Below are 14,377 nucleotides of genomic sequence, written 5' to 3' on the forward strand. Positions count from 1 at the left end.
TTTTGTAACCTTCTTCAATTCCCACCTGTATACGTCTTGTAGAGTACAGAACATACAGTACAGCATGTGCGAGGCATGACTCAGGGCTTTCTGCATACTACAATCTATCCTTTATAGTAATAACAATGAAGTCCTTCGACAAACACCTGAGGCCATGTGAGAACATTCCTCTTGTTTGACTTCCATTAGAGTAATACATGTAAATCCAGTCAATGGTCAGTAGATAATAACAGGGAGATGATATAGCGAGGTCACATATATCTATGTATTTACTAGGAGGCTTAACAGAAAATAGGAACAGCTTTTGAGATCATGATCCCTGAGCATATTTGCGTTGACGTTGTCCTCTTCGTCAATGGATGATGTCCTCCCAAGTTGTAGGGATAATACTATAGGAGTAATATTGTAAGAACTGAATAACGACCTAAAATGTAGATATTATAAGGAGTCAAATTAGTTTCTAATTAATGCAAATTAATAATCCTAACCTTGTCCGGAATAGGGGTCTAGGTGCATCTCACCAACTTTTTGTATCAAAATGTCAACAACTTATTTATTTGCTAATGTATCTATATAGTTCTATACTGTATTCAATTTGAGTTCATTTTTTACTTGCATGTATTTGCATCCAGTTCTATAGTATTTTTCAAAAAGGGGTTTATTGTGTTAACGAAAGCCCCTTGTAAGTTGGATAGGGAAAAAAAAGCGAGATGGCGCCCACTAAGGTAGATCGGCAGTTACTACTTTTCGCCGTTACCGTACCACAGGTGGGGGTTTACCTTTGAAATACTTGTATCAAAGCACGTAAAGTTATCCTTCGAAAAGGCTGCCCAACAATCGGCTGTGTGTGTTCAACCGAGCCCCACTCGGTTAGTTCGGTAATGGAAATACCAGTGGGTATAGACAGGAATGGCTTAACGTTATTCATACAATCTACCGTGTGTGCCGTTCCTGTCTATACACTGGTATTTCCATTAACTTGTAAATTGGGGCAGAGATACAAAAATAAAATATTACCCCAAATTTGTCCTTCCTCCATTTATGGTCTCAGATGGACCCTATATGGCAAGACTCCTATTATCATTGCAGCCGATCACTTGCTGTGCCATGGGAACGGGTAGTCAACGGAAAGTGATTATCTCTCATTCTTTCTCGACATACCAGAAAAAAAAAATCCCTTGAAGGCGAAAAGGGGTTCGATGGGGGTTAAAATTGAAGAAACTCATCCCCTTCCTACTTCTACTTCCATCTGTTTTCAGTCCGAACAGGATTAGAGGCTTTTATGAAGACTATGGCCAACTACTTCCCTCAGAATCCCCCTTTTATCCCCATAAATTCTAACCAAATTGTATAGACTGTAGGAACTATGATTCCAAAAATTCTGATCCGAAGTGATTTTATTCTGTTTTCAACCTTCAGGGCTTCAAATATGTGACTAAGGAACACGAGTGCTGTGGAACGTGTAAGAGGGCCGTGTGTGAACAGGAGGTGATCTCCAGAAGGAGAGGAGACGTGTTGGGATCAGACAACGAAAAGCGTTACTATAGCGTAAGAATAAAAATTATTGACCTTTATCCTGTACATAATGGGATCTCCATATGGATCTAAATGGATAATTGGAGCAAAAATATGGATGAGCTATGCTGATAATAGATGTTCAATATCAGATTGACGGGTTCCGACAACCACAATGAGGCGCCAGCTTCCACCTCCTGGACTGTGATATCCCCCCCACATTCTGATATTACTGATAAGGATAGGTCACTTTGGTGGAGTTACTCCACCACTGAATCCACCTCCATGTTTACTACAGATGTTTTAAAATTGTTTTTCAAAGTACACAACAAAATTGATCTTTTGGGAATTTTTTTGGGGGGGTTTTCAGGTTGGTGCGAGGTGGACCTCTCCCTATGACCCTTGTATCATCAACGAATGCGCTCAAGTAAATGGAGAAGTCTTCACGTTGCAGAGAAACATCTCCTGCTCCGACATAGAGACCAAGAAATGTCCTACAGGCTTGGAGCTGATTTGCGAGCACGGCTCTGAGTGTTGTCCCGTCTGTCAATGTGGTAAGAACATAGGGGTTCATTTACTAAGGGTCCGCGGAGCGCATTTTTGTTGCGTTTCCGTTTTACGCCGAATTCCCCCAGGATTTTGGCGCACGCGAGGAGATTTTGGCACATCAGCGCCGGCTTGCACGCGACAGAGATGGGGGGGGGGGGGGCGTCGGAAACTCAAGTATACTTAAATTCCTCTTCCTGTAACTATGTGTTTTATTCATTTTACAGAACCCATCCCTGGCTGCCTACATAATGGAACTATCATTGGTGTAAGTACAAAACGGGGCCTCCCTTTTACCAACACCCACACTATTAGAAAGCCATTGTAATATTGAGTAAATGAGATCTCAGCCCTAGGAAAAGAAACCAGTGGTTGCTCCATGTTTTGACCCCGACTCTTCGTTATCTTGACTTACTCCACTGTGTTTCTGTAACAAGTCTCTGTAGCCCATGGTTCTGTTTGGCCCTCTCTGACTTTGACTTGCCAGGTTGTCATCCTCTCTAAAACCTTGCCTGTCCTGACCCTTGCTTCCCCCTGACCGCTTTCTGATTGGCTTCCTGGCACTAGCACCCCTAGACCCACCTGGGTACCAGTTGTTGCCCTCCACAGTTTCCCTAAAAGGCAATGTGACGAGACAATTTGTGGGTCCATCCCGTCCCCATAGAGAGTCTCACTGCACCTTCACCGAACTGGGCGGCCACTTGAGTTTCTATGGAGATTGGAGAGGTGAGGAGCAGTCACCCCTCTTCCTTCCTCCTCCCACCCAGGGGTCGATTAAGACTGCCTTGAGCCCTGGGGTGTATGAATATTATAACCCCCTACAAGTCCGGAATCACTTCTTACATATGATACTAGAAACAATCTTCTTGGGGAATGGAGGATGTGTCCCTTCTGCTTGCTCTCAATCTGCGGTTTCAGGACCTTTGTAGGACCTTCAAAACACCTAAAATGGCTCTTTTATATGGGTGTATTGAGAGAAGGAACAGATGCTTGAAGATTTCATGGGTGAAGGTCCTTTTTGAGATTTTGAGGTTGGTTAGGGTGCACATGGACCCCCCAGAAGGCTTGGGCCCTGGGCTACCAATCCATTACTGCTCCTGGTCATGTTTATGAAGCCTTAAACCAGTTTTGGAGTCAAATGTGGCTAGACCATGAGCCCAATTAATGATTCGGTTTGGGCCATGCCATAAAATAGGCCGGTAAATGCCACTTTTTGATATATACCCCCCATTTAACTAATGTATACACAACTACAATATCATACATGCACATGCAATATATATAACAATATATATCCACATACAACTATCTACATATACACACATCACACACTTACGGTCTACACATAAACATCTCACTGAGCAGTTTGGAGATCCATTGGCCCCGCTGGTGCACGGGGTCCTGGGCGGCCGCCTGAGAAGGACTACTGAGAATCTGCAATTGTCCACTACCTAAATTGGAACTTCTTTTACTGGTACCTGGTGGCCTTATTTCAGCAGAGCAGGGGTTAAAGAGTAAAAACTGATGGGGTCACCTAGATGATACCCTGGGGCGCAATCTGTAGCTAAATTATTTAGGCAGCATGCCTAAGTGTGAGTATTTCTACCTGCAACTGAATTTGAATTCGACAGGAAGTTGCACCGTTCCTCGGGGGTGGTCCCATCTAGAGGACAACCCCCGAGGAAGCTAAAATGGACAAATACATTTTTTTTTAAAAACCTTTAACTTTATTTCAAGAGTCTGTAACCCTCATAATTCAGGTTTAATCATATAATGACTATATCCCGCACTGCGCTGAGACATCACGACGACTGATAACCGTAGACGATATAACAATTTCACGTGGTTGTCGGGAAATTGATTTTTCTTTTTTTAACTAGAAATAAGGCGCTGCCCTTAATAGCGCAGATCAGGGGAGTAATTAAGATTGGCAGCAGATGTTTGGTTGCTAGGTCTTCGCAGTCTCGGTCCCTGGAGATGGGTTTTCTCAGGTGGCTTAAAATGTGCAAGCGATTACTCAGAATGTACAGTGTCCCTATCGCTGAGTGACTGCACCCCCTCCGCTCATGGTTCCTACCTATCGCCTCGATCCAGTCATGAGAATACCGTAAACAGAAGTCACCACAATGGAGGACAAACACTATCTGCTATACGCGTTATCAAAGAAGACAGATACATCATTGTCTAGTATTAGTCTCTGTTCACACTGCACTGCATTATAGATACCACCAAGGTCACTTGTCACGCTCTCTGAAGCTCTAGTTTTTTTTTATACTGCCATAAAATACAACCAATGTTTGTAGCCTATAATACTACTACACCGTGTCCACATAATACTGCCAAACTGATCCACTCATAATACAGCAATACAATGCCCACATATTACTGCTATACATACCCACCAATAATAGTGCCATACAGTACCTACATAGTTCTGCCATACTGAGACACATATAATACTGCCATACAGTGCCCACATAGTTCTGCCATACTGAGACACTTATAATACTGCTATACAGTGCCCACATAGTTCTGCCATACTGAGACACTTATAATACTGCTATACAGTGCCCACATAGTTCTGCCATATTGAGACACTTATAATACTGCCATACAGTACCCACATAGTTCTGCCATATTGAGACACTTATAATACTGCCATACAGTACCTACATAGTTCTGCCATACTGAGACACTTATAATACTGCCATACAGTACCTACATAGTTCTGCCATAGTGAAACACTTATAATAGTGCCATACAGTACCCACATAGTTCTGCCATACTGAGACACTTATAATACTGCCATACAGTGCCCACATAGTTCTGCCATACTGAGACACTTATAATACTGCCATACAGTGCCCACATAATTCTGCCATATTGAGACACTTATAATACTGCCATACAGTACCCACATAGTTCTGCCATATTGAGACACTTATAATACTGCCATACAGTACCTACATAGTTCTGCCATAGTGAAACACTTATAATAGTGCCATACAGTGCCCACATAGTTCTGCCATACTGAGACACTTATAATACCGCCATATAGTGTCCACGTAGTTCTGCCATACTGAGACACTTTAATACCGCCATACAGTGCCCACATAGTTCTGCCATACTGAGACACTTATAATACCGCCATATAGTGTCCACGTAGTTCTGCCATACTGAGACACTTATAATACCGCCATATAGTACCTACATAGTTCTGCCATACTGAGACACTTATAATACTGCCATACAGTGCCCACATAGTTCTGCCATACTGAGACACTTATAATACTGCCATACAGTGCCCACATAGTTCTGCCATACTGAGACACTTATAATACTGCCATACAGTAACTACATAGTTTTGCCATACTGAGACACTTATAATAGTGCCATACAGTACCTACATAGTTCTGCCATACTGAGACACTTATAATACCGCCATACAGTGCCCACATAGTTCTGCCATACTGAGACACTTATAATACTGCCATACAGTGCCCACATAGTTCTGCCATACTGAGACACTTATAATACTGCCATACAGTGCCCACATAGTTCTGCCATACTGAGACACTTATAATACTGCCATACAGTAACTACATAGTTTTGCAATACTCAGACACTTATAATACCGCCATATAGTGTCCACGTAGTTCTGCCATACTGAGACACTTATAATACCGCCATATAGTGTCCACGTAGTTCTGCCATACTGAGACACTTATAATACTGCCAAACAGTGCCCACATAGTTTAGCCATACAGAGACACTTATAATACTGCCATACAGTGTCCACATAGTTTAGCCATACAGAGACACTTATAATACTGCCATACAGTAACTACATAGTTTTGCAATACTCAGACACTTATAATACCGCCATATAGTGTCCACGTAGTTCTGCCATACTGAGACACTTATAATACCGCCATATAGTGTCCACGTAGTTCTGCCATACTGAGACACATATAATACTGCCAAACAGTGCCCACATAGTTTAGCCATACAGAGACACTTATAATACTGCCATACAGTGTCCACATAGTTTTGCCATACAGAGACACATATAATACTGTCATACAGTACCTACATAGTTCTGCCATACTGAGACACATATAATACTGCCATACAGTACCTACATAGTTCTGCCATACTGAGACACTTATAATACTGCCATATAATACCAATGTCACCAATAGTGGTGACATAATACAGCCAGCTTATTACTGACATATGGCGAAACTCATATAACTGCCTTACATAGTAAATTATTACACAACTATTTAGTCCTCTTTATAATACTGCCATATAATACTCACATAGTTCTTCCATTCTGAGACACTATAATACGGCCATATAGTGTCCACATAGTAGAAACCATGTTAAAGGGAATGTTCCAACTTGGGAAGCTACCCCCTATCTACAGGATCGGGCATAACAAGGTGATCGGTGAGAGTCCGACTGCTGGGAAACGGAAACCCCAACAATCTGGAGAGTGGGAGCCCCGTTCTCACTAATGGGCGGAGCTTTGCTGGGGCCCCAAGTGATAAATTTAAAGGGGAGAATTTAATTTTTCTTTGTGGATTTTTCAAAACAATTCCAAGTTCTTACAGAACCCTTGGCCATTGTGTAATCTTGATACAGATAGGCCGGATACACAGATTTTTTTTAACACTAGAAGCCCCATATCACCTCCAGGACACTTAACATACTATCATTTTTTTTAAAAATTTCAGCCTGGAAAAACTTTATTGATTGACGAATGCTCGTCCTGTGAATGCAGCGTGACCACTGTCCCCATGCTGAGCTATAAACTTTCCTGCAGACAAGTCCGATGTGAGCCGTGTCCAGAGGTCAGATGTCACCCAGTGGCCTGTCCCATTCAGGTCATTTTTAAAAACACCTGAAATTTAGTTTCTATTACTTTTGTAATTTTTGGAATATTTTCTTTTTTTTTATAGCATACAATCTTACAGAAAACCAGTGGATCGTGTTGTGGTAAATGTGTAATGACCGCTTGTCCCGTGACCATGAACAATGGAAATCGTGTCACTGTAGAGGTGAGGTTTGGAGGGTGTCACTACAGCAAACGGGCGGATCAGACTACACAAAGTGTGACTGTAGTCTGTAACCACGGAGACAGATAGATCTACATAAAAGCCAGGACGGTCATGGGCCTTGGGTTGCATAAAATTTGTCAGCCATTACATCCGTACAATTTTTTGATGCCATTTACTTGGGAAAGGAGGGGGCCCCTTCTGTCCACTTCTACAGTTTGCAGACAATTGGAGGACCTTAAAAGGTCCTGGAAGGACCCTAGTTAAAGTATGTGTTGAAAGCATGAGGAATTCATACCCGGAGGTCCTTCTCTTTATTATCTCTACTGGAAAGGATCAAACTTGGGGATTGGTTCAGGTGGTCATGGGCCCCAGGCGGCTGCCCCAACCGCCCCTATTATAATCCACTACAGATAGACGCTGTGTACCCAGGTCGTGGTAAATTCTCAATTTCATATAAAAATTTGCTGTCCTCACAGCCCAATGAAACCTTACGAGATGGTTGTAACGCTTACACATGCAAAGTCAACGAGCAAGGGGACCTGATGCTGGTGACCAGCAGGACGACATGTCCCGACTTCAGTCGAGAGAAATGCCTGGCGGATGGGGTAAGTATGGATGTATATATATATATATATATAGGACTCTATGTTATAGTACAGGGTATCACTGGTAACCCCTGTATTACGCTTCTCTTCTAGGGGAAAATTCAACAACTTGAAGATTCTTGTTGTGAAACCTGTAAGTAAAAAAACTTGTATTCAACTTCTATTACTACCTAGAGGGGCAGATTTATCATACACCGGGGCAGGATGCTCCCCCAGAACAGGCCTGATTCATGAGGCGGGCACCAGTGCAAGGCCGGATTATGGGGTAGGCTGTGCCCTTAAAGGGGCCCCCACAAAGTGTACCGTTCTTTGAAGTGGGCGGAGAGACCGACCCCAACATGTATTGGGTGATTCGGGCAATATCACCCACTATATGTTCCGGTTCAGAGGACAGTTGGCAGCCGGTACACTTTGTTTCTGTGCCGGAGCAATATGTTTCCAGCTGTGCCGTAGACTGCGGAGCGCACGGGATGTTGGCGTCCTGACCCAGGCGGCGCAGTGACGTCAGACACGGAGTGACCTGGCGTAGAATTGCCCAATACACAGGGCAGCTACGCCCCAAGCCGGCCCACTGCACAGTGAGGCACCGCCCCCTCCCCGCCCAACTGGCATAGAGGGGTCTGGGGGAAGTCACAACTCCCATGTATCTGTGTTGGAGTTAATGATAAGTCTCCCCCATAGTGAGAATTGGTAATCAGCAGCGGCCACTTTATGACATTTCTGAAAAATCATTACTGTTGCTCTTGTTATGTAATGTTCTAGGTGTGGAGCCAGAATGTAAACAAGCTGCAGTTCCGAAATACATTCAAGTGGACGACTGTGTGTCAGAGAGGGCGCTGAGCATACTGTCATGTAAGGTAAGTGATCCCATGTGCTCATAGATACTGTGTATAGGGGCTGCAGTAGCCACGGACAACCTGCACTTTCCACCCTCAATGTTCAACAAACTGAGGTTGAGGATTAAAAAAAAACACATAATAATTTTTTTGGAATATGACTTGGTGCCTTAGTGCACATTTCCTCGATGAAGGTTAACAGATTGAAAACACAGTCTGATCCACTTGCAGTATGTTATAGAGCAGGAGAAGCTGAGCAGATTGTACATAGTGTCCTATTTGCAGGCAGCATGTTATAGAGCAGGAGGAGCTGAGCAGATTGTACATTGTGTCCTATCTGCTGGCAGCATGTTATAGAGCAGGAGGAGCTGAGCAGATTGTGCATAGTGTCCTATCTGCAAGCAGCATGTTATAGAGCAGGAGTAGCTGATCAGATTGTGCATAGTGTCCTATCTGCAGGCAGCATGTTATAGAGCAGGAGGAGCTGAGTACATTATACATAGTATCCTATCTGCAGGCAGCATGTTATAGAGCAGTGGGAGCTGAGCAGATTGTACATAGTGTTCTATTTGCAGGCAGCATGTTATAGAGCAGGAGGAGCTGAGCAGATTGTACATTGTGTCCTATCTGCTGGCAGCATGTTATAGAGCAGGATGAGCTGAGCAGATTGTGCATAGTGTCCTATCTGCAAGCAGCATGTTATAGAGCAGGAGTAGCTGAGCAGATTGTGCATAGTGTCCTATCTGCAGGCAGCATGTTATAAAGCAGGAGGAGCTGAGTACATTATACATAGTGTCCTATCTGCAGGCAGCATGTTATAGAGCAGGGGGAGCTGAGCAGATTGTACATATTGTCCTATCTGCAGGCAGCATGTTATAGAGCAGGAGGAGCTGAGCAGATTGTACATTGTGTCCTATCTGCAGGCAGCATGTTATAGAGCAGGAGGAGCTGAGCAGATTGTACATAGTGTCCTATTTGCAGGCAGCATGTTATAGAGCAGGAGGAGCTGAGCAGATTGTACATTGTGTCCTATCTGCTGGCAGCGTGTTATAGAGCAGGAGGAGCTGAGCAGATTGTGCATAGTGTCCTATCTGCAGGCAGCATGTTATAGAGCAGGAGGAGCTGAGCAGATTGTACATATTGACCTATCTGCAGGCAGCATGTTATAGAGCAGGGGGAGCTGAGCAGATTGTACATAGTGTCCTATCTGCAGGCAGCATGTTATAGAGCAGGAGGAGCTCAGTACACAGTGGAAGTAGATCCTGTTAATGTTCCTTCTCACTATTCCAGGGTAAATGCACCAGTACGTCCATCTACAACACAAAAACTCGCAGTATGGAGGATCAGTGCACCTGCTGTACGGCGACACAGACCGAACTGATGAACGTTTCCCTTCGCTGCACCAATGGAACTGTGGTAGAACATGAAGTCACCCAAGCCACAAACTGTGAATGTGTGACCCGCAAATGTAACAACTAAAGATATCCGACTACCGCCTGGTATACAGCAGACTCCGCCCAGCTATACCGCATGTACCGCCATCATGTACACCATGTGACATTGCACTAACCTTCTGCGTTGTGACCCAGAGGAAGCACCTGCAATACATTGGGGGTCATTTATTAAGGGCCCGATTCGCGTTTTCCCGACGTGTTACCCGAATATTTCCGTTTTGCGCCGCTTGTACTTAAATTGCCCCGGGATTTTGGCGCACGCGATCGGATTGTGGCGCATCGGCGCTGGCATGCGCGCGACGGAAATCGGGGGGCGTGGCCGAACGAAAACCCGACGTATTCGGAAAAACCGCCGCATTTAAAAACCGAAAATGTGTCGCATAAGGACCGCTTACCTTCACCTGGTCCAGCTCGGTGCATTCCGGCGCGATGAGTTTACTTTCAGCGCAGCAGCGCCACCTGGTGGACGGCGGAAGAACTACCTTATTAAATCCCGGCCGGACCCGAATCCAGAGCGGAGAAGCCGCCGCTGGAACGCGAATGGACCGGGTAAGTAAATTTGCCCCATTGTCTCTATCCCTCATGTGCAATTTTAAGAGTTTTAGGGGTTTTTTTTTTTTCAAAAAATGTTTTATTTTTTTATTTCTATGAAAAAATAATTCTGTATAACACAAAGCATAGAGAATTTTATATTTTTACTAATACATTATGTGACTGTTTCCTTATATATTTACTCTAAAAGGTGATTTCTGTGTTGTGGTTGGTAAAGCATTAAGCTGTAAATGAGAAAATCTCAGAAAGAGGAGGGAAATGTAACCGCTGCCTTCCGCTAGACCGTAAAATCCTTCACCGCGTCTGTAAAATATTCATGCTATACTCTGTCTAATGCTTCTTTATGTAAAAAGAATAGAAATAAAGTTATTTATCAACTCAATCCATGTAGTTTTGCTATTGTTATGTAATTTTTTTTTTACCAATGGAAAACCCCATTAAATATGACTGGTGCTGAGACTTCACTGTGGGAGAGGGAGAGAGAGCTGCGTGCATTAGATTGCTATACAGAGACATTAAACAGGCAGATTCTTGGAATAAATGGAATCTATTAATCTATAATTGGGCTGAGAGTTTCCCATACTTACTACATTTTAACTAGTAAGATACTAGAGGTATCAGTTTCTGGTTGGAGCAAGAGCTGGTGCTGAGCCTTTACTGTGGTAGAGGGAGAGAGAGCTGCAGGCATTTGCTTGCTATATAGAGACTAAAAAACGTAGATTCTTGGAAAAAATGTAATCTATTAATCTATAATTGGGCTGGGAGTTTCCCATACTCATTACCGGATACCGGAGGAATCAGTTTTTAATTGGAGCAAGAGTTGTTGCTGAGACTTCCTTGTGGTAGAGAGTGAAAGAGCTTCAGGCATTAGTTTGCTACAGAGACACTAAAAAGGTAGATTCTTTGAAAAAATTTAATCTATTTATCTTTAATTGGCAGTGTCCCACACTCATTACATTTTAAGTACCAGAGGTATCAGTTTCTAATTGGAGTAAGACCAAGTGCTGAGACTTTTCTCTGGTAGAGGGAGAAAGATCTGCAGGCTATAGTTTGACACAAAGACATGAAACAGGTAAATTTGCTGAAAAAAAGGAATTCGTTTGTCAATACTTGGGCTGAGAGTTTTCCATACTCATTACATTCTAACTGAGTACCAGATGTATCAGTTTCTGATTGGAGCAACAGCTGGTGCTGAGACTTCCATCTGGTAGAGGGAGAGCTGCAGGCTGTAGTTTGCTGCAGAGACACAAAAAAGGTGAATTCTTGGGAAAAAGGAATCGATTCATCTAGTATTGGGCTAGAAGTTTCCCCATTTCAACTGAGTAGCACATGTATTAGTTTCTGATTGGAGAAATGGCTGATGCTGATACTTCCCTGTGGTAGAGGGAGAGAGAGCTGCAGGCTTTGGTTTGCTATTGAAACACAAAACAAGTAAGTAGATGGAATAAAGGAATCTGTTCATCTATAATAGGGATGGGAGTTGCCCATACCCATTACATTTTTTGAGAAGGAAGATGAAAGAGTCAGAATGGACAGGGTTTCAAAGCTTTTGAAAATTGATGAAAATGAGATCAGAACAAAATTATTGTATATTTGTTAAAATATGAATCTTTATAGATCAGGACATGAATCTGATTATCGTAAGACTTACAAAGTTTTATAAATTTTATCATAAATAAAATATTTTTCATGCATACTATTTACATCTGGCTGTTAATTATAAAAATGTCATACAGGAGCTCCTTTTCTCCCCCTAGTGGTGGCGGGTGTTAGTTAGAATCCAATCATTTCATTCTCACTCTATGCAACAGAACTGTAAACTCTATCAAAGTTTATTTTTTCTTCTGTAAAAATCAGTATGGTTTAGCGGACCTGTTAAGGTAACTGAACTTGAAAGTTCAACCCAATTGGTAATACCTATCGATTGTTGGTATTACCCTTTAAATGCTTCCGTCAAATCCACAATGGGAAAATGGTGGTGCGCACTCAGGAAAATGGGGACACTTAACAGTTAATGTCATGGGTGGTCCCACGACCCATGTTTCGGGCTCACCCGTGCCCCTGCGCCACAACTACTTACCCATCCTCGCTCCTGCTTCCGGGTCCTCAGCCGCGTGTCCCTGTGTCCTAGGGTGCGCATGCTGGCTTCACAATATTTAAAGGGCCAGTTCGCCGTTAATTAGAGCTGACCTTACCAGCTCTATTTAACCCAGTCTCTCCCCGCCCACCCTGCCAGGTCTTTGTGCCTCACAGCCTTAGAAAAGCTTGTTGCCCATGACCTTTACGATTAGTGTGATTTCCCATTGTGACCCCGGACCTGTTCCAGTTTACGCTCCTCCGCCGCCAGCCCTGACCTTCTGCTTTGCCTCTGACTCTGAACCTCTGCCGCCTGTCTTCCCTGTCTCCAACCACGGACCTGCCTTCCGTTTCTGTACCTCGCATTGACAGCCACCGCGGACAAAGTCGCACATGTGGAACAACCTGGTGGTACCACGCTGCAGCAAGTCCAACCTGCTTTATGGCGTGCTTTGGTGAAAACCAGGTGCCACTTAGACTCCGGTCCCAGGTTTCAGCTTATGTCATTGTCTGCAGTGGTCCAGTGGGTCCACTACCCCAGGAGCCTGACAGTTAATACCCATGATCGGTGTGAGCACCAATCATGGGTGTTAATGGCAAGGGGGTGAGCTAAACACCAAATCTGAACTTCTTGCTATAGTCTGGGTTGGGGTTCTTGAATGGGACCTGATCATTGTGGGATCACTGTCAATCAGTAAATGATTTTTTTTATGAAATAAAAATTAAAAATTCCCTTTAATGTAAATATTTCCAAATCCCCAACTACTTTCCAGGTTCCCACTTCCATTTCACTCCTTGTTTAAGTATACGGTGGCCTGGCGGTATCAGAACGAGCAGGTGATTACAAGGTAAACCCTTTAATATTTAAAGCAGAACTGTATCTCCGTATACCAAGTGTAACCTGAGATTAAAAAAAAAAGATCTATAAAAAGCTCGAGCCCGCACCAGTCTATAGCAGAAGGTTTCTTAGGACTTTACAAAGAGCATTGTTCTCGCCTCAACAATACCACAACATACAGAGAGCAGGACCCGGGCTGTCATGCTTATTGGATTTCTCTTCTTCTGGATTTTCCATATTATCCCTCTTTTGTGTATTTTTTTTGTTTTTTTACAAATGGAATGGCTTTTGATGTGACGTCCGACCTTTGGGAGACAATACACCCCCTTTGTGGCCTGTTCTCTAAAGGATTTTCCTACTCTAGTAATTATTAGGTGCCATCGTTTTTCCCTCCCGATTGTCAACATCTTTTTGAAATTTTTTTTGAGAATTTTTTTCCTTTTTCTCCTTAGACTATTGTTCTTCCTTACCGGCTGGTGATTACGTTAGCAGAAGGTCTTGTGTTTGCCTAAAGTAGATTCAGGCTGGGATGGAATTAGCCGCCAGTACCATTGGCAAATTAAGACAGGTTAGAAGCAGGAGCAGATTGTACACAGTAGCTTCACATCCGCATCATCCTATTAGCTGTGTCTCAACTTCCAGCAGACAAATCCCTCAGTGCAATATGGACTCTTCCTCTGCACAACTAACCGGTGAGTTTATCCTCCTAAAACAATTGATTTTTTTCATATTTTTCTTAGAATTTATGTAACATAGTCCATCATTAACCTTAACTAGTGACTCCTGGATATAGGATCTCTCTATGGGGCTGTGTAGCAGGTGCACTGAGCACGTACAATATTCCTAGATGAGTGATTCCATAATATGATTATTACTTCGTGGCCTAGCCTTA

General features: G+C 43.2%; 2 protein-coding genes across 2 annotated transcripts in view; both read left to right on the plus strand.

Annotated features, from left to right (window-relative positions):
• The window catches only part of VWF (von Willebrand factor), a 114,107-nt gene extending 103,205 nt beyond the window's left edge, over positions 1-10,902 (plus strand). The window contains exons 44-52 of the mRNA XM_072145387.1: positions 1,420-1,548; positions 1,886-2,069; positions 2,289-2,329; positions 6,801-6,917; positions 7,026-7,124; positions 7,601-7,729; positions 7,823-7,862; positions 8,492-8,586; positions 9,856-10,902. Of these exons, the coding sequence (XP_072001488.1) occupies positions 1,420-1,548; positions 1,886-2,069; positions 2,289-2,329; positions 6,801-6,917; positions 7,026-7,124; positions 7,601-7,729; positions 7,823-7,862; positions 8,492-8,586; positions 9,856-10,044 (1,023 nt within the window). The 3' untranslated portion in view covers positions 10,045-10,902. The remainder of the gene's footprint in view (positions 1-1,419; positions 1,549-1,885; positions 2,070-2,288; positions 2,330-6,800; positions 6,918-7,025; positions 7,125-7,600; positions 7,730-7,822; positions 7,863-8,491; positions 8,587-9,855) is intronic.
• Positions 10,903-14,014: 3,112 nt separating this feature from the next.
• The window catches only part of ANO2 (anoctamin 2), a 164,854-nt gene continuing 164,491 nt past the window's right edge, over positions 14,015-14,377 (plus strand). The window contains exon 1 of the mRNA XM_072145388.1: positions 14,015-14,177. Within this exon, the coding sequence (XP_072001489.1) occupies positions 14,015-14,177 (163 nt within the window). The remainder of the gene's footprint in view (positions 14,178-14,377) is intronic.

This window comes from Engystomops pustulosus, chromosome 4 (assembly GCF_040894005.1).
Source record: "Engystomops pustulosus chromosome 4, aEngPut4.maternal, whole genome shotgun sequence".
NCBI lineage: Eukaryota > Metazoa > Chordata > Amphibia > Anura > Leptodactylidae > Engystomops > Engystomops pustulosus.